The sequence below is a fragment of the Mya arenaria genome, chromosome 11, assembly GCF_026914265.1.
Source record: "Mya arenaria isolate MELC-2E11 chromosome 11, ASM2691426v1".
Taxonomy (NCBI): Eukaryota; Metazoa; Mollusca; class Bivalvia; order Myida; family Myidae; genus Mya; species Mya arenaria.
Genome location: NC_069132.1, coordinates 9,666,067 through 9,686,015, shown reverse-complemented (window position 1 = coordinate 9,686,015; position 19,949 = coordinate 9,666,067). Strand labels below are relative to the sequence as shown.

At 36.3% G+C, this 19,949-nt stretch overlaps 2 protein-coding genes across 2 annotated transcripts; both read left to right on the top strand.

The window, feature by feature from the left end:
• Positions 1–2,014: 2,014 nt before the first annotated feature.
• LOC128207907 (protein asteroid homolog 1-like) lies at positions 2,015–2,695 on the top strand. The gene has a single exon (XM_052911090.1). It carries the CDS (start codon positions 2,015–2,017, stop codon positions 2,693–2,695), a length of 681 nt encoding a protein of 226 aa, XP_052767050.1.
• A 10,649-nt stretch (positions 2,696–13,344) lies between these two features.
• Positions 13,345–19,719, top strand: LOC128209098 (protein asteroid homolog 1-like). The gene is made up of 2 exons (XM_052912952.1): positions 13,345–13,518; positions 16,681–19,719. The coding sequence occupies exon 2, from the start codon at positions 16,713–16,715 to the stop codon at positions 19,314–19,316; it is 2,604 nt and encodes an 867-aa protein (XP_052768912.1). The 5' UTR covers positions 13,345–13,518; positions 16,681–16,712; the 3' UTR covers positions 19,317–19,719.
• Positions 19,720–19,949: the final 230 nt, after the last annotated feature.

Below are 19,949 nucleotides of genomic sequence, written 5' to 3'. Positions count from 1 at the left end.
CTAAGACTCTTATTTTTCAAAACAGTTGTCGACAAATATGAATAATTATCTATGTCGGGTGGTTTTGCAGCAAATTTCTTGATACGTGCCTTGTCAGTAGTGATTCTCTGAAATTTTACAACCCTATTCAATTGCAGCATTACGAAGCACTTCACGAATACTCTTATCTGTGTGCGACTCTTCCAGTACCCATGTCTGTAAAAACTTGGGAGTACTAGGTAAACGCCAAAGACAGAACGAAAAAAACAAATAATCACAAACAAGAAACATGAAACAGCAGCACAAAACTCAACAAACAGCACAGTGTATATATACTATATAAACAAATAAGGTATGTTTATCAAGGATTGTTAAGTACCGCCTTGGAACGGTCAGTAACATGCAAATTAACCGGGGTTTAAACCAGTTTACGTGCACAAACCTCATTCTTATTCCAACAATCCTGACTAACGAAAAAACGTGAAAGGTAAGTCTTATCAAAGTATGCATTAACTTTAGGAAACTTAATAATAAAACAAATAGTAATAATAAACTCATATGTACTTCAATGATTAGAGATCCAAACTCTATCTGCAGACGGTGGAATACGATTCAGAGCACCTAATGCAAAAACTTTTCAAAGATATGATGCAGTCATTGTTTGAAACTACCTTATAAAGTAAAAGGTTTAAAACTGTGTGATCATAGAGTTGCATAATAAAAAAAACATAATTGTACTAAAACTGGGAACAAATAAAGAAAACATTATTCAAAATAAAAGCGACATATTCTAGCTAATCTTTCCTTCCAAATGATGTGAAATGTTTGAAGAAAATGACGTCACATGCCAAAACATTCCGAGCCAGCCAAAGTCGGTTTAAAGATATCATGAATCTGCAAAAAATTCATAAAATCAAAGGACTGAAAGCTTAGTAGAGTCGGCCAAAGACGGTTTTAAAGCTAACATAAATTTGCAAAAATTTCATAAAATCAAAGGACTGAAAGCTAGGCTATATAAGGATGCTATATTCAACCCTATATTTTGTTTCAGATATTTATCTTGAAAAACTAGAAGGAAAGTATTGCCTTTATATCCACGGTTTAAATAAAATCCAATTCATTAATTCATGGAGTCTATCTGCCTAACAACCTACTGAAAACATTTTAATTTTACGATTTTTCTTTAAAACATCATAATAAAAATCGGAATGAGCAATACTAACAGCAATCACCGATTTAAGACTATTATTTTACTTTAATATAAGATTATAATGACCATTAACAAATTTGGAGAAAGGTTTCCTTAATTAATGATATCTGAAACCCTGTTTAAGAAGTTTTTTCCGTTTGTTTGGAAATTAGATGAGCATGATACCTCTGTTACTTTCGACGACAAGTTAGATCAGTCCATGTAACCATGAATGATGACCCCTGATTATCAGCGAAAGCAACAAATGCCAATAAAACCAATATATAGAGAGATTTTATTTGTAAGTGGCCATTTTCAAAGTGTATTTTACAACAAAACGAAAATGTCCTTATTTTTGACAAAGATTATTTTCTTTTTTATGTTCTACTTTTTATAACCATTAATTGTTCGGGCTATTATCTTGCTTATTGCCATACTTTTGGTGTATAAACTTCGTGTGTTTTATAAATATTCAAGAAAAGAAGGCTTATTTTGACTTAATTAAAATTTCACTTAAGTTCTTTATAAATACGCCTCGGTATAAGATATTTACAAAACTACGCCAATAAATTGACATACTTGAGACATCAGTTCCCATTAAAGACACTTAAATTCATCTAAAGAGCCATACTTAAGATTGACAACACAATGGAAGTTAACGACTTGACTAATGTCTAACCAAATTTGCTGCGGAATCGGGCAGTTGTTTTGATAAACATTGATCAAGGTAGGACGTCAGTAGAAAACATGCAAATATTGGTCTTAGGATTGAAAATGTACTCAAAATGTCTCACGACAAGTAATCCTATTGCAGAGCGGCCGATTTCATATTATGTGAAGCGAACGATGGGCGTGCGAGGTTTGTCCACACTGGTAAACGACAACAAGGAAGTCCTTCTTCATGATTTTGAACTTCATGACACTCGACTCATCATTCATGGCGTAAATTTGTACCACTCCTTATACAACTGCTATCATGTGCCAGAAGAGTATGGTGGGAACTATGACACTTATGCCAACAACTGTAAAACCTTCTTTGCCATCCTCAATGCCTGTAAGGTGGAGCCGTATGTTGTCCTGTGCGGCGGGCGTGATCCAGATAACCGAAAATGGAACAGAGTGGTTCAACGTAAGGCGTCTAGAAGAGAGCGCGCTGGTCTGATTTGTGAGAAGGGCCCTGAAGCAACCGAGGGACATGTCCTTCCGATTCTATGTGAAGAAACATTCCGCCATGTCCTGCGTGAGCTTCAGATACCACACGTCACGATTCCATATGAGGAAGACAGAGAAATAACAGTGTTGGCCAATAAGTGGAATTGCCCAGTTCTCAGTAACAATAGCGATTTCTTTATTTATCAGCTAAATAACGGATGTATACCTTTCCGACATGGTAGGACATGTTTTATCGACATGAAATTGCGGCTTCATACCCAGACGGAGCAATCTTCCTTGCTGCCACCAGAGGCTTTACCAACCGACAGAGAATATACATACATCTCTGTAAAGCGTTACCACTACAGTCGTTGAATTGAGAGAGTCTGTGGGCCATGGGAGTTCCTACCAATTTTCGCTACATTAAGTGGTAATGATTATGTAGATAAAGGCCATTTGAAGGCTTTCTACACAGCGATATGCAAGCGGTATAAAGATGTATCTCTCAACCTGAAAGCCAAGGTTCGAATGGCGTCATTAGTCCATTTGTCAATGGGTGTAGAATTGGAAGAAAACGCTATTACATACGTATTGCAACATGTAGCAGACATATCATCCGGTCAGAAATCGGAGCTGCGGGCCGCCATTCGCTACTCTATAGATAGAAACACAAACATCGCAAATTTCGCTACCATGGATGTGGAAAAGTTCTTCAATACAAACTCAAGTTGCATATCGAAAATCGATCTTGGAACGCTGATCGATTACGTCACTAAACATCCATTGCCAGTGCCTTATCCGGAAATGTTAAGAACCTTTAAAATGGCGAATTCATTCCTGCAAAATGTAGCTGTGAACCACAGAGTGATTTTCGATTGCCAGATTGAACACTTGGCTGAACCTTCAACGTATGTTTGCTCCAGGTACATCAGAAGTGTCCTGTATGTCTTAACACTGTCATTCATCAGGCCAAAACCTAAAGACGTTAAGGTCAAGACAGACAATCTAGAAGATTTAAAAGGCACAAGGAAAAGTTGCATAGAAGAAAGCGACAGACAGAAAGGCGATAGGATGAAGGTCTATATTAAGCCTACGACGGAGGTTTTGTACGGATCTCAATCGTTGAAAGTCCCATCGTTACAAAATGTCCCAGAAATAACCGTAGAGGAGAGGCTAAACATCATGTTTGGCACTTTAGGACTGAATGCTGAACTAATCGATACTGTATCTGCCGATCCGTGTACTACGTACCTTATAGGTGTCCTACGCTTTTGGTGGACACATGCAGAACCGAAGGTAACAGAGAACCATTTGAGTGCGGCTATTATTGGCATGATTTTATTGCACTCCCACTCCATAAGGTCCGATGCTTGTAAAACAGTCACACAACAATGCTTGGTTCCAAGTATCGTGCAAGCAATTGAAGATCAAGGCAACGATCGGGTTGAACAGTTTGTTAGAGAAATGTCTAATAAAATGGATATTCATCGAAACACAAATAGCGGTCAAGCATCATGGGGCAACGAAGAAATAAAGATAATTCACGGCTTCTCACAGTTACAGACCTGCTGCCTGAGCGCTTTGTACCTGAATCAGGCCCTGATGTCTCCAGTGGACCTCCCCAGCCCTGGTGTTCTCTTCAATTGTACGTTCATGTACAACGTTTGCAAGAGTCTTGAGACAGCTGCAATCACTGATTGTTCAGACATGTTCCATTTGGAATCGCCGTTGTATGCTTTGTTCGCGTTGTGGAAAACGTCTGTCAAATCAACTGAGCTGGAATCGCCTAAAAATGGTGCTGTCGGGGGTCATAAAGCGGCTGACGAGAAAGTAAAAAACAAGAGATCCAAACACACAAAATAATCAAGTTTTTGGTTTAATGGGCACCAGCTTATACACGTTCACAAACATTCCACAGTAGACTCGAAGAAAAGTATTGATAGGAATTATAGACTGGCGATGATATTCTTGCACAGTTTGAAAAAAAGCTTAATTTAAAGTTAAAGAATTTTAAATAATTAAAGAATTGTTTTTAAAGTGATTCGTTTTCGAATAGTTTTCATGCACTTATAATCAGGCGGCGTTTTGGCTTTGGCCCTGTGCCATTGAACGGCATTTTATGTTTAAGCTTTCGACTACCTGCTTCTGTGGTTTATCATAATAATATTGCATGCTTTCAAATGTTTGTGACTTAATATGATTCATTCATTGTTGTATCTTGTATAACAAGATCTGAATTACATCGATCTTATCATGCCGCTTGAAAGCTGTATTACTGTTTTTATGTATTTAAGGAAATGTGTTAAAACTCATTTGCAAATCTTCAAATGTAGGCATGTGTTTAAATACTTCATCACAGAAATGAAGTTTTGTTCAGAATTTTGTCTGGCAGTATAAGTAGCAAACAACTTATACACATATATTACAATTCAATGTGATACGTCGAGTTATATTTTATTGATTAAAGGACAAACAATGTTCTGCATTTGAAAATGCCTAGGTAAAGAAGAGTGAATAACTTTTAAAAAAGGAGAAAAATATGAAATTAAACAGGATTTTGACTTTTGATGATGAATTAGACAACTAAATATATGGAAAGAGACTAATTCTAGTTTAAAGTTCTAAGAATACAACTTTTGTTTTTTTGTGTAAGTATTAACAGCCCAATATAATGCATATATTTGCGAAAACATACATATTTAATTACAAGTTGATGCGTCACACATGCTACAAAATTAGTATGTACCAGGGGCAAATCCAGGAGTTAACGTTAGAGGGGGTGCAACTCTGGGGCAGAAACTTTGACATTCGCCTATCCATCAGAACCTATATATCAATGGTTTAAAATTTTTGCAGGGGTGTTTAGGGATATTGCCCCAAGAAAACCTTAACAATTTCTAGTTCGAAATGGTGCATTTTGTGGGTATTTTATTACTTTGCTTTACATAAAAGTAAATCTGGACGATTTAAGGGATGGGGGCTCGCATCGGGTGTGCCCCCCCCCCTTAACCGCTAGTGTGTACGAGTATATTATGTGCTTAAACATATCTATCGAATTGCCTTTGTATAACGTATGTATTTTGTGCTGCATGTTATTCTGCTACAACACTCACTTTCATAATATTTCATCACATATGTTCTATTTTATGTTTGTATGTATGTTTTTTTCCACCAGTGTCAAAGCAAGTCGAGTTATTGAAATAAGTAATTGGTAAGAAATTAGAAAAAAATATGAATTATAATTTCATATCATGATAATTATCAGAATTACCTTTGTTTTTTTAAAGAAGTTTATGGCGAACAATATTGAATCTGGAGGTTTAACACTGTTTCTGTTTATCCTGACCTTATTTGATTGTACAACGCTTATTCATATATTACTGTTTCCTATTTCACATTTTGTATTACCTGCTCATCCACATGTTTGCGTTTATATACATATGGTTACTAAGACAATGTACCTTGTAGATATTTTAATAAACTATATGTTCTGTTCTGTTCTGTTCTGTTTTTTTAAACATATTTTTGATAAATGTCAATCTACAATTCTGCACATAATCATGTAACAGTAAATATTCAAAACAATTAGGGCCAAGTTTGGTAAAACATACTGCTTAAATATTTGTATAGTGGACACGAAAGACAATATATAGCAATGAATCTTGACCTTTAAGAATATTATTAGAAATGTTTTAGTATGGCTGCGGACATCAACATACAGTTACATATACTTTTTTATTATTTTACCATCATTTAAGAACGGTAAAAGATATGAGGTATATATGATTTGAAACGGAGGGACAGACGAATAGAGATCCAAATATTTGAAAACTTACAGAAACGGCAGCAATGAAATTATTCTCTTATCAAATGACCTTGGTATGATATTTGTAATATGTATTATGTAAACAGTACATTAACCAATCTATTTAATAGCAAACTGGGTTGAGAGGTCAGGAATTCACGAGAGATACGAGCCTTATTGTTCAATTATCATAAGCTTTATTGTTCAATTATCATAAGCTTTATTGTTCAATTATCCCTTATTATTAAATCTTCAAAATCTCTGGCTGTATACATTGTATAGAGAACAGGGGTGTTGAAGCACTGCTTCAACACCTCTTAGAATGAATAGAGCATATAATACTGTGCACAGTATATACTGGTATAGAATATAACACCAGTGTATGTACTGTCACGGTGTATCGTGCATATCCATATAGGGTATAGAGTCTATGCACTACGTTGACATCTAAGATCTCAATCTCAACTTGGACTAAGCATTCTAGATTTAATATTTTTTTCTAGATTCAAATAATTCACTGTTTTAACCTTTTGATAATTTTTCTTATTAATACCGGACAAGCGGCTTTCAATTTGTACATATATTGTAGCAATAACGGTACCATTTGCATTGAATAAAGTCCCAAATCATCGTTTTTGAATCGTTCTCGCCCAACGTGTAATAAATATTAACTCTATTTCGCCAAATTGAATGTTTATACTTCATTTTTTTAACATTTTCGCTTAATACAGAGTTAAAAGCGGGATTCCATAAAATTTTACCCATTTTTGCTTATTTGAACGATTTTTTTTATACCTGTCTGGGAATCGAGCAGCCTAGCGATGTGAAGTTAGCCGCCTAATTGCCTGGCAAACGAGCACCCTAAAACAGTTCATATACTACAGCAGTATAATTGAGATTTTCCCATCGAATATAATGTAAAGTGAAGATGTTTTACCCATTTTCTTTACGACGAGTTATCAGTGTGTATATGCCATACGTCATTATTTAACACGTCGTATACAGCCACTGGTTATGATAAATCAAACATTTTGGGCATAATTGAACTTTCATATCAGTACAGAAACTTTGAAAGGTCATATTTCAGGGATCTTGGTACTTGGTAACTGAGGTAACGTGAGAAAGGTTTCTGTGAGACGTTACCGGAACTGCGCGTATGCCAGCAATTGGGTCAGCCGCCTGTACTGGTGGAATATATATATATACACATCAGGTCGCTAACTTCACGCAAATAGACTGCTCGATCGGAAGAAAATTAGTCGTTACAATTTTTTTTTATTAAGCTCTGTATTATTTGGATATACAAATGCATTTACAGCTGCATTGAAATTTGAATCGGCAAAAAAATGACAAGAAAGGTCAAAATCACTATTTGGCACATTATTTAATTCAAATTTTAATATTTCGTTGTTGTCTTAAACTACCTAATTTAGTTTGAGTTATGAGAAACTTCAAAGTGCCTGTTACATAGTTGTATTCCATGTTTAACTTTGATGTATCTAAAAATAAGAAAATACCACTTTATGAACTGGTTGCTGTTGTGATTTTTTTATTACTTTTAGTTAATACATACATTTTCTATTATTTAATATTTTTCAAATCCACAAATATGAATTAACAGAGTTCGCATACATATACATATATATACGATGAAAATGACATCGATAGCTTCTTTCATAGCAATATGTAATGTAATAATCATAAGGTGTAGGCGGGCAAGTTCAAGAAATTAATAAATAAACAAATAAGCATACAGCTATTACGGATGCATGTGCGTGCGTTCGTCCTTGATTGCGTACCAGCGTGCGAGCGTACATGCGTGCGTGCTCTCGTTTATGCGTGTGTGCTTGCATGAGTACGTGGGTGCGTGCGTGTGAGTGTGTGTGTGTTATGTAATGGTTACATCACGGTGCTAATTAAATGCTCCTTATGTCGAAAACCAATATAAGTGTTCTTATCGTTGCAAATCTAAATGTATCATATAGTTTCGGATCGTTGTTATTTATAGTGAATAATAAGTTTCATAAATAGCTATGTCTGTAGTATTGTACATCACTTGATGCATTGGTTTGAAAGAATAAACATGTGACTCTGTTTGATATCTGATAAATCTAACCTATCCCGCATTTGTTGTAAGAACGTAACCAACTACGTTACACTGTCTAATGTATATTATTGTATGTTTACACTTTTGGTTGTTGATAGTCAACCAATGATAGATGACAACTGTACATATACTATGTGTATTTGTTAATTTATTAGTTCCGTGTTTCCACCCCAAGTTGTAAATGACGGCATATGTATCATTATCATGTATATTACAGAATGTCAAACAGGGGGAAGAAATAATTTACTATTTGATTGCAGATTTCATTTTGGTAGTTTCCCTTTAATAATTACATCACGTGTATGGATAATTATTGAAGACACTTCAAGTTCATTGCAGGGATGCAATATTTTCCTTCATCATCATCATCATCATCATCATCATCATCATCATCATCATCATCATCATCATTATCATCATTATCATCAACAACAACAACAGCAATACTCTTTACGTTCGTAGTTGTTGTTACTATATTATGATGAGTATCGCAGTAAGATATTAAGATCATTTGACTGGTTTTTGATTCAGCCCACAAGATTTTCAAGCTGGTTTTAACGACAGCGGGGATCACGAAGGACCTCTCTTCTTTCGGTGCTTGCCATATATTGCCCCGCACGCATTAGGATTGTTCCATCGTAATTGAAATCCCTAGGCCATTTAACCACTGATCCGGGGTAGGAGCGGTGCTAAGCAACTTCTGTCGGCACTCGTCGACAATGTCTCGACGGACTTCAGGGACGAAGAGGGTTATAGTTTTGTGTGCATCGCAAAACGCAAACGCTAGGGCCTGATACAAGTTTCACGATGCAATGAAGCTAATGGTGATGGCTAATTTCAGGCCTGCTGATAAGGGCTGTCTGGTACAGCAGCATATAACAAAGGCTTCAGATAAGAAACTGAAATGGTAATTCCCTTGTAATCATTTTCTATTTAAAAACAAAAACTAAATCAATAATATTTTCGTTGCGTGGGCCGACACGTAGAAGTAGAAGCGCGTGAAACGCATGGAGATCTATTCCAGGGAAGACTTCATGATGTTCCCACCTCAGCCTCAAACTGGCCATATAAGGATCAGCGCATCAACCAGGATCGAATCCATCATATTCTTCTGCGGCACAGCCTCTCTTCTTCTGCCACCAATACACTAAGAACCAGGTTATAGCGGAAGCGTGCAAACGCCAACCTCTCCCTTGAGCCGCGAGCCGCAAGCGCTGTGCAGGTGTCCGTATGCGCTGAGAATGTGAACACAAGCCGTGTGGCGGTGTCAACAGCATTTTCTTATTTGTCTTCTTGTGTCTTCGTCACGTGTTCCTAGAGGAAGGTCAAAGTGAATGAAAACGGTCAGAGGAGCGCCTTTAAACATACCTCAACCTAAACTTGACAAACGACTGCTTGATCACGACCTTTGATCGCTGGCCACTCGACAGACACACTACTGTCCAGTCGCCGTACGGCCTTTAATATTTGCCGACACCCTGCCGGATACCAACGGAGTATCGCATGGACACCGACAAAGGCAGGATTTTAAGCATACATGTATACAATCATTTATTTACCATCTGTACAATGTAGTGTAAGCATTCTGGAACATATAGTAAGGGTTATTTTGTCATTTTGTTTTTGCATCCTACATGGTGCACTAATTTTGTAATAGCATGGGCTCGCGGGCTCATTACGAAAAAATGCTATTGACGGTAAAATAGTTCATTTTCTGGAGTGCAAGATTATAAAAAAGGCAATTCATACGTGGAGAGGCACCCCTGAAAGTGATGTCAAATAACCTTCTTTATGTCACCTATATGTCACTCATATATACATCCAAAAATAGGCAGGTGTGGGGTAGCCCAGTGGTTTTATTACCTGCGACGCTCCAATTGTCGTTAGAAATTATTCAAATTTCAGTATATTGTTGAAAAGACATCATTCTTTGGATTTGGGGTATTTTTGTCACTTTTAGGCGTTATTAAGTAGAGAAAGTAAACAATTATATCAATATAAGGCATAAAATATGCAAATCGGTTGTGGGGAAGCCCCATGTTTTATGACCTGTGACGCCCATGACAATAACATGTTGTTCGAATTTAAGGGCCATAACTCCCGAACATGTGGAGCAAATCCATTTTTTTTCTTTCTGCACAACTAGGCATGGGTAGTAGTAATCCCTGAAAATTTGAATCAATTACGTCCAATAATGAATGAAGAGTTGCGATCACAAAAAATGTTACACGTACGCACGCATGGACGCACACACGGACGGGTGCCATTACCATATTCTCCTCCGATGCATATCGGTGGGGATAATTATGTTGCAAGTGTACCTTAGATGGGTTAGGGTTAGGGTTTGGGGTAGGGGGTGTTTATTCTATAGGGGTTTACAATTCTGTGTGAGTGTCATTTTCTACGTATGGGGGAGTCATAATATTATGACCGGGGAATCACTAGTCTATATAAAGTAATGACCGGGGGTCATTATTCTATGGGGGTCAGTTTACAACGTTACACCGGAAACCGGTTGATAAACGGGATTAAGATTCGACCTCATTTCAAGGAAAGTATGTTGAAACCGGGTCACGTCATGTCAGCATGCAGAGTACGTTTTATAAAGACTGCGACCGCCTTATCGCGCGATCTTTCGCTGATCTCATCACGCCGATCGATGCCTAGAAATCGCACGCGCCCCGCTTCCGCCTAATTGTGACTCAAGTTTACCTCAAAACCTTCGTAAGTACGAAGCAATGTCGAGTAAAGGTGACACTAAGGTCTCGCTATTTCGCAATCTCAAACGTTATCTAAGCGCTATCTTAGCAAACACCCTCATAAGGTTGTCGTACGTATTTTTGGTGTATGAAAATGTTTTTATACATGTAAAATTATCATTGTTTGTGCCTTGGTAAAAAGGACGAAACTTTGTTATAAAAAATGTTTGGTTTTTGTAACTAAGTGGTCAATACTTTCCTGGTCATTTTGTCGATGTATCAAAGTGCATGTAATATAAAAGAAGTTTTTCAATTGAGGATATTCGTTTTCAAAATAATATTGTTTACATTTTACAATTCAAATTCGCTGTACGCGGTATGCAGAAATTAGTAATATTTGGTATGCAGAATCTCTTATTACTGTTATGTTTTTGGTAAGCATGGTTTAGTTACATAGATTAGCTAGATTATGCGGGGCTTATCAGTTGCCCATTGCTATCCGCCATGACCTCCGACAATCTGCACTTATCAACAGTAGTGTAATTACTCTGTTTTCTATATATCGAACACAAAATATGCTATCTGAGAGATAGTAAAGATAAGGAAATCCATAATACAGACATTTTCCCCTATTGCTGCTCAAATTATGCATTTTTTTAGGAATTTGTTTGATAACAAAGTGACCTTTCGGTAGACTATTTCAACCCTCCAAATTCTTAATGTGACCGTACATAATATACGTATTTTTTTCGTTAGTCTTAAAACAAGAAATTTTATTACGAGTAATAGTTCGTAATATTGACGACATCTTGCGATATATTTTTATTTTTATTCGTTCTCCTTCTTGTGCGTAAAGTTTTATATCCGAAGCATATACATTTGCTTTTAAGTTTGTTTGGACAAACTGTTAGTGAAAAAGATAATTCAGTTAGTTTGAGTTACATGTTTTATTAAATTTAGATAAAAGATCAAATAGCATATATCTAAAGGTCACAAAACGTATATACGTATAGATAAAACAAAATCATCTTCAATCGCAAATGACGCAAATCAATGTATAAACCTATGCATTTATGATGACTATGATCACTTCTAACTCCTACATGTATGTTCCTTGTAGGAAGAGTTTCGCATTTCATTTAATATGGATATTAATTCATTGAGAGAAATATTACGGTAGTTATATCAATAATAATAATTCACTTACCTTGTATAAAAAGTGACTTTTAATGGAGAAAGGGAAAAAACAGCAGATTCAGTTTGATCTAAACAAACGTCAACAATAAATTGACTTTCGTAAAGTAAATTAATCCATGTTTTGTTTTCATCAATTTGAGGTTTACAATAGAGACTTAGTTTATACATCAAATTATTTCTACCTGAATCAAGCATTGAATTTAACTTATTATAATTATTAACTAATTTAATGTTAAACTAGCTTTTATTGCTATGTTTTACCATGTTCCATACATTTTTTATCTGATTGTCAAGTATAAATTCTGTATAATTATCGTCTGCTTCTGTGTTCATGTCGGAGGGCCCCTACCGAGGGGTCACTTGACACTGTAGGCGTAGCCTTATCGTAATCGACGTTGTGTCAATTATTATCTGGTTTTTGTTTGATGACCTGTATTATCTTGATTTTAAAACTGGACTGAATACAATGGACACTACGGGTAAAAAGATAGTAAAATGATAACGAATGGTATTTGGTGCGAAAACGATCAGTGTAATTTGAGTATGCATTAATATACAATGTGAATGCATCACGAAGTAGCGCCGGAGAAGCATACATTCTATTTAAAGCATATTGTGGGATTGCAGCTTATTGGGCCAAGAAAAATCATCTTGAGTTTTTCAGGCACATTGTTTTAAATACTGAAGCTATTCATGCACTTAAAGTAATTAACAAATGACACATATAAGGATGTAAAACGGAATAAAACTTTAAATCGGCGATCATGGTTTTGACCTTAAAATAATTGTTTGAAAACGTTCATTCAGAAAAAACATCGAGTTTTGGCTACAAAATATAAATGTATTTCATTCCGTTTGATAAAAAATGAGGCAGTTTGATGAAAAAGAATGCAGCAGTGCCTTACAACCTAGAAAAAAAAAATGGCCTTATATATGTCAATGATAAACATTATTATCGTATGTTAATCTATAAATGTAATACATGCAAGTTTCAATTAACAGCAGTGTGGTCTGATATAGTGGATGATATGTATAAATGTTTCTGGCAGTGCGAATTTAGTTTCCCTTACCTGCAGAATGTACTTTCGATATTGATTTTCTAAAAACTCTTTATAAGACAATGACAATCCTCGGTGTCATGTTAAGTATAAAAATAGAAATCCTGGAAATAGTACTTTCGATTTAGATTTTCAGAAATACCAATCAATCATTTTGCTTTAATATATGCATGTTAATTTTCGGAAAAGGGCCTGTAATAGTACGTACTGTTACTGACAGTATATAAACTTAAATACTCACTGATGAATCAATCACCTGCTGAATACAAATATATTCTGCATTTTCTACGACATAAAAGGATATTATATGATTTTATTGGCTCAATAGTTTTGTGAGTAAAACATTTGATATTCTTTTGTTTTATTATTTTATTTATAAATAAAGCGATTTCAATAGTTTTGGTTAAAGTTGTGCTTCTGATATACGTTAAATCACTTTTTGTGATTTTTATGTAAATATTATATGTCGAAACCTTTTCAGGTAATGTTGGTTTCGATTACGCGAAGCTTTCATGGCTGCAATACTTTGTGACCGGTGTGGTTAATTAATAGAAAAATGGGGTTTCTCAACGATCTATGAATATGATGTTCAATTACTGTTTGGATAAGAGTAACCGCAGCTTGTGTTGGAAGAAAAAAATGGAAATGTGCACCCTCATTTTCCTCAGGCGGGCACAAATACTACGTAAACTCATAACATTTCAAGGTGACATACAAAATGACCCCGTTAAAATTGACTACAACGGGTCATTGTTTAACATATGACATTGACATTAACAACATTTTAACATGAACTTTGATCAAAGTAGTCACTGACAACATTAACATAGCCATTCTTTACGAAGCAAATCGCAATTTCGAGCCCGAGCTCGAACCTTCTACTTCAACTTTTTGCTTCTGAGCTTGTTTCTGTAGTTTTAAAAAGTATTCAAAACACGAGTTGCGAATCACGAAATGAATCGGGATTCATCTATTCAATATACCTGATACATGTAACTGACAGATGACTAAACGCCCAAGAAAATCATTTTGACTTTCTAAAGAGTTTTTTTTTTATTACTGAAACCATTCATGCACTTTAACCAATTATCAAACGACATATATGGAACATAAAATAATGTAGGTCTTGTAGGTAGACACTACCATTTGTATCTACTGCATTTTAGCTAAATAGTTGTAAAAATCGTACATCTGCAATAGCAAGTCTTTTCAAAAAATAACTTTTAAAAAGCTCTTTTATGAGGAAAAATATCAGGCTACCATTTTCTCTCTTTTATTACAATTGGCATGTTTTATGCGACTTACATCAAAGGACACGAACAATAAAAAACCTCACGGATATCGATAACTTGGACGCTCTGCACAAGCTGTCACTTACAATACATTGGTTAGGGTTAGGCTGCACAAAATACAGGTTTTGAACAATTACTAAGTAAATTTAGTAACTAGTCTTAATTGCACTAAATGAACGCACTTTTAAAAACTAGCTCTTAGCCCATATCTAAACATGTTCTCAATTAAAATAAGTTTCAAAGATTAAATATTGCATATTTAAAGTAGTATTACAAGGATTTGCGTTGAAGCCTGCATATCCTTTGTTGGCAAAATCCTTCACTGAAATATGGGCATATCAATGGGGTATGAATCCAAACAGGCTCTTGTTGGCGTGACAAAAATGACACCCTTTTGACGTTAAAGAGGACGCTTCTTTACATAGAATAGCCCTGGCAGCCTTGGATGGCATAGACATATTATAATTTGCCCTCCAACAATATAGGGTTAGCTGGGTGGTTTAACAATATTTGTCATAGTAATGCCCTTAAATTTTACATCCCCACTCAATTGCAGCATTACGAAGCACTTCACCGATATTCTTATCTGTGTGCGACTCTTCCAGTACAAATGTCTGTAGTATCTTGGTGCACTTTTCTGTGATGAAATGAGCTCTAATTATTACATGAGACCTAATAGCCCTCTTAATGCCATATCTGTATTAACACACAGAGCCACAGTCATAAATCTAAAGAATTATGTTTTCATTGGTAGTTTGTCTTTATAGTTCCTGGGTTCGCACTTTAACATCAGTTCTCTGAATGTCTGGGTATCCGCCTGACTAATAGGTTGCAATTTTGAAGTTTGGGGTTGCAAGTCATCTGTGCCAATTACGATTTCCGACGTATTGGTCAACAACACAGCATATACATGTAAAACAAAACATATTGTGTAAAGACAGTGAGCGATGTTAGACAAAGGGGGACATCATTGACAAATAAATCGTCAATACGGCAACATTTTCGATGATTACATATATGTTCTTTTCCTCGAGGGTCAGCCGGAAAACCACCACTTCCAACCTCTACCTTATTTGACATCTTTATTGTTTTCTTGATGTAAAAGGGCACTTTCCAAGTTCACTGACCTTACGACACCCAACATGAAATATAATAACCGCACAATTACGAACATATTGAAATATGAAACGGAAATATCATCAAAAATGAAGAATGTATAATTAAGGAATAAATTGCGGGATACATGTTATTATCAGGGTTTGAATGCATTTGGGCTAGTAAAATTGTGCGGTGGCCGTACTTAAATTTATTCCAATAGTTCATTATTTATTTCTAGAATTGTTAAACCAATACTTAATTCATTAATTAATAAAAACATTTCAGTAATTCTTTCTCATCAGATCTGGAAAAAGACCGACCAGACCGTAACCAGAAACAGCTAGTCATCATAATAACGCGGGTGAAATTTAACAACTTCATAGTTGATTTTTAACGTTATATTGAAACGATAACAATATAAACAATTTTCAAATTACATGTACATATATACGCGATCAGAGCATATCCGAAGATGATGCTTTAATCGGATGATAATCGCAATTGCCGAAAGGCAGTTCATTTAAGGAATAAAAGTTAAGGTGTAAATATATGTACTATCAAATCTAAGAAAAAAAAGAAGAAATATGTCCGGCCTTTAACGGACATTACTTCTTTTGCTGGCCCCTTTGGGGTGTATAAATATGCATTAATAAAGTGTGACTGATTTTCACATAGGAAGCGTTCAACTTCCATCAAAATTGAGCAAAATTAAATATGAATATTGTGATTTTTGTAATGCACATTTAAGAATGCATAAGATTATAGATGAATAAAATTTAGATCAATGATTATGTATATAATTGATTTGAAGAAAGAAAAATACTGATATGTATATATTTACATGATTAAGCCAATAAATTGACATACGTGAGACATCTATTTCCTTTAAAGACATTTTAAATAATCGAAATCGCCATTCTAAAGATTGACAACACGTTAAAGATAAACGATCGTCTGATGTCTAACCAAAATTGCTGCGCAGTCAGACAGTTGTTTTGCTTTATTTTGAAAAACACTGACCAAAGTAGGTAAGTCAGTAGAAAGCATTGTTCGTAAGATGCAATATGTACTTAAAATGTCTTAAGACACGTAATCCTATTTCAGAGTTGCCGAATCAAGATCCTTTGAAGCAAACGATGGGCGTGCGAGGTTTGTTAACACTGGTACACGACAACAAGGAAGTCCTTCTTCGTGATTTTGAACTTCATGACACTCGACTCATTATTGATGGCTCGAATCTGTTCCACTTCTTATACGACTTCTATCATGTGCCAGGCGAGTATGGTGGGAACTATGACAACTATGCGAACAAGTGTAAAACCTTCTTCACCATACTTCGGGCGTGTAAGGTGGAGCCGTACGTTGTTCTGGACGGTGGGTATGATCCAGATAACCGAAAATGGAACACTGTGGTTCAACGTAAGGCGTCTAGAAGAGAGCGCGCTGGTCTGATATGTGAGAAAGGCCCTGAAGCAACAGAGGAACATGTTCTTCCGATTCTATGTCAAGTAACTTTCCTCCATGTCCTGCGTGAGCTTCAGATACCACACGTCACGTGTCCATATGAGGCAGACAGAGAAATAGCAGTGTTGGCCAATAAGTGGAATTGCCCAGTTCTAAGTAATGATAGCGATTTCTTTATTTTCAAATTGAAAGATGGAGTTATACCTCTCCAACATGGTAGGACATGTTTTATCGACATGAAATTGCGGCTACATTCCAAGACGGAGCAATCTAGCTTGCTTGAACCAGAGGCTTTACCAACCGACCAGGAATATACATACATCGCTGTTAAGCATTACCACTACAGTCGTTTAATTGAGAGAGTCTGTGGGCCTTGGGGGTTCCTACCAATTTTCGCTACATTTAGTGGTAATGATTATGTAGATAAAACCCATTTGAAGTCTTTCTACAGAGCGATATGTAAGCAGTATAAAGATGAACCTCTAAACCTGAGGGCCAAGGTTCGAATGACGTCAATAGTCCATTGGTCAATGGGCGTACAATTGGATGAAAACGCTATTAAATACGTATTGCAACATTTAGTAGACCTATCCTCCGGGCAGAAATCGGAACTGCGAGCCGCCATTCGCTACTCCATAGATAGTTACACAAACATCGCAGATTTCGCTACCATGGATGTCGAAAAGTTCTTCAATGCGGACACAAGTTGCATATCGGAATTTGATCTTGGAACGATAAGTGACTACGTCACTAAAAATCCATTGCCAGTGCCTTATCCGGAGATGTTAAGAACCTGCAAAATGGCGGGATCATTCATGCAGAATGTGGCTGTGAACCACAGAGTGATTTTCGATTGCCAGATCGAACACTTGGCTGAACCTTCAACGTATGTTTGCTCCAGATACATTAGAAGTGTCCTCTATGGCTTGACAACGTCATTCATCAGGCCAAAATCTAAATACTCTAAAGTCAAGACAGACGATCTAGTCGACTTAAAAGGCACAAGGAAAAGTTGCATCGAAGAAAGCGACAGACAGAAAGCCGATAGGATGAAGGTCTATATTAAGCCTACGACGGAGGTTTTTTACGGATCTCAATCTTTGAAAGTTCCATCGTTGCAAAATGTCCCAGAAAGAACCGTAGAGGAGAGGCTAAACATCATGTTTGGCACTTTAGGACTGAATTCTGAATTAACCGAATTCATCTCTAGCGACCCGTGTACCACGTTCCTTATAGGTGTCCTGCGCTTTTGGTGGACAAATGCAGAACCAAAGGTTACAGAGAATCATTTGATCGCCGCTATTATTGGCTTGATTTTATTGCACGCTGAGGTTTTTGTTGAGGTTATGAAAAGGAACCCCGATGCAAGTGAAACAGTTAATCTACCATGCTTGGTTCCAAGTATCATAAACGCAATTAAAACGCAAGGTAACGATCGGGTGATTGAGTTTGCTAGTAAAATGTCTATTCACCGAAACGCACGTACTGATCAAGCATCATGGGGAAGCAAAGAAACCAAGATAATTCACGGCTTCTCACAGTTACAGACCTGCTACAAGAGCGCATTGCACCTAAATCAGGCCCTGATGTCACCAGTGGACCTCCCCAGCCCTGCCGTTCTCTTCAATTGTACGTTCATGTACAACGTTTGCAGGAGCCTTGACACATCTAAAGACACTGATTGTTTAGACAACCTTTGCAAGAGTCTTGATGCATCTAAAATCACTTGTTCAGACAACCTTTGCAAGAGTCTTGAGACATCTACAACCACTGATTGTTCAAACAACGTTTGCAGGAGCCTTGAGACATCTACAACCACTGATTGTTTAAACAACGTTTGCAGGAGCCTTAAGACATCTGAAATCACTGATTGTTCAAACAACGTTTGCAGGAGCCTTGAGACATCTACAACCACTGATTGTTTAAACAACGTTTGCAGGAGCCTTAAGACATCTGAAATCACTGATTGTTCAAACAACGTTTGCAGGAGCCTTGAGACATCTACAACCACTGATTGTTTAAACAACGTTTGCAGGAGCCTTAAGACATCTGAAATCACTGATTGTTCTAACAACGTTTGCAGGAGCCTTGAGACATCTGAAATCACTGATTGTTCAGAAATGTTCGATTTGGATTCCCCGCTGCATGCTTTGTTTATGTTGTGGAAATCTGCTGTCAAATCATCCGAGCTCGAAAAGCCTAAAGACGGTGCTGCCCGGGGCCATAAGGCAGTTGACAAGAAAATAAAAATCAAGCGATCCAAACACGGGAAATAAAGTTTGGTCTTTATGGGCACCAGCGTTTTAACTTTTACAGGCACTCCACAGTCGACTCAAAGAATACTGACTTTCGATATGAATGTCTAAACTGGCGATGATTTTCTTGAACAATTTTATAAAAACGCTAATTTGAAAGTGCTTCGTTATCGATAAGTTGTCTTTTTAATTAGCGTTGTATGTTTTCCATAAGTTTATAACTACATATGATTGATTGATTGATTGATCTCGCTGCCATAACAAGATTTGAATAAACACATACATTTAATGATGTCGCTTAATAATGTTAAATTATTGTTTTTAGTACCGCATTAATATGTTGTAAGGCTTTGAAAAAGTTAAAGTCTAGGAAAATGTCACAGAAATACAAAATTATGTTCAATATGTTGTCTCGTAGTATCAATAAAAGGAAAAACAAATGTTTTGCATTTCAATAAGGGGCATTTGCTATACATTTTTAACTTGAATACGTATAACAAATGTCTAGTTTGTGTAGATGAATTGCTGGGAATCATTTAGGACTGTTCTTTACAATTCTTGAGCGTAAAAAGTCCGACATCCATTTCGCAGAATTCATAGAGCATTTTAGCGATATCGTACCACCTAAAATACATCAAAATATCGTTTTTGTTG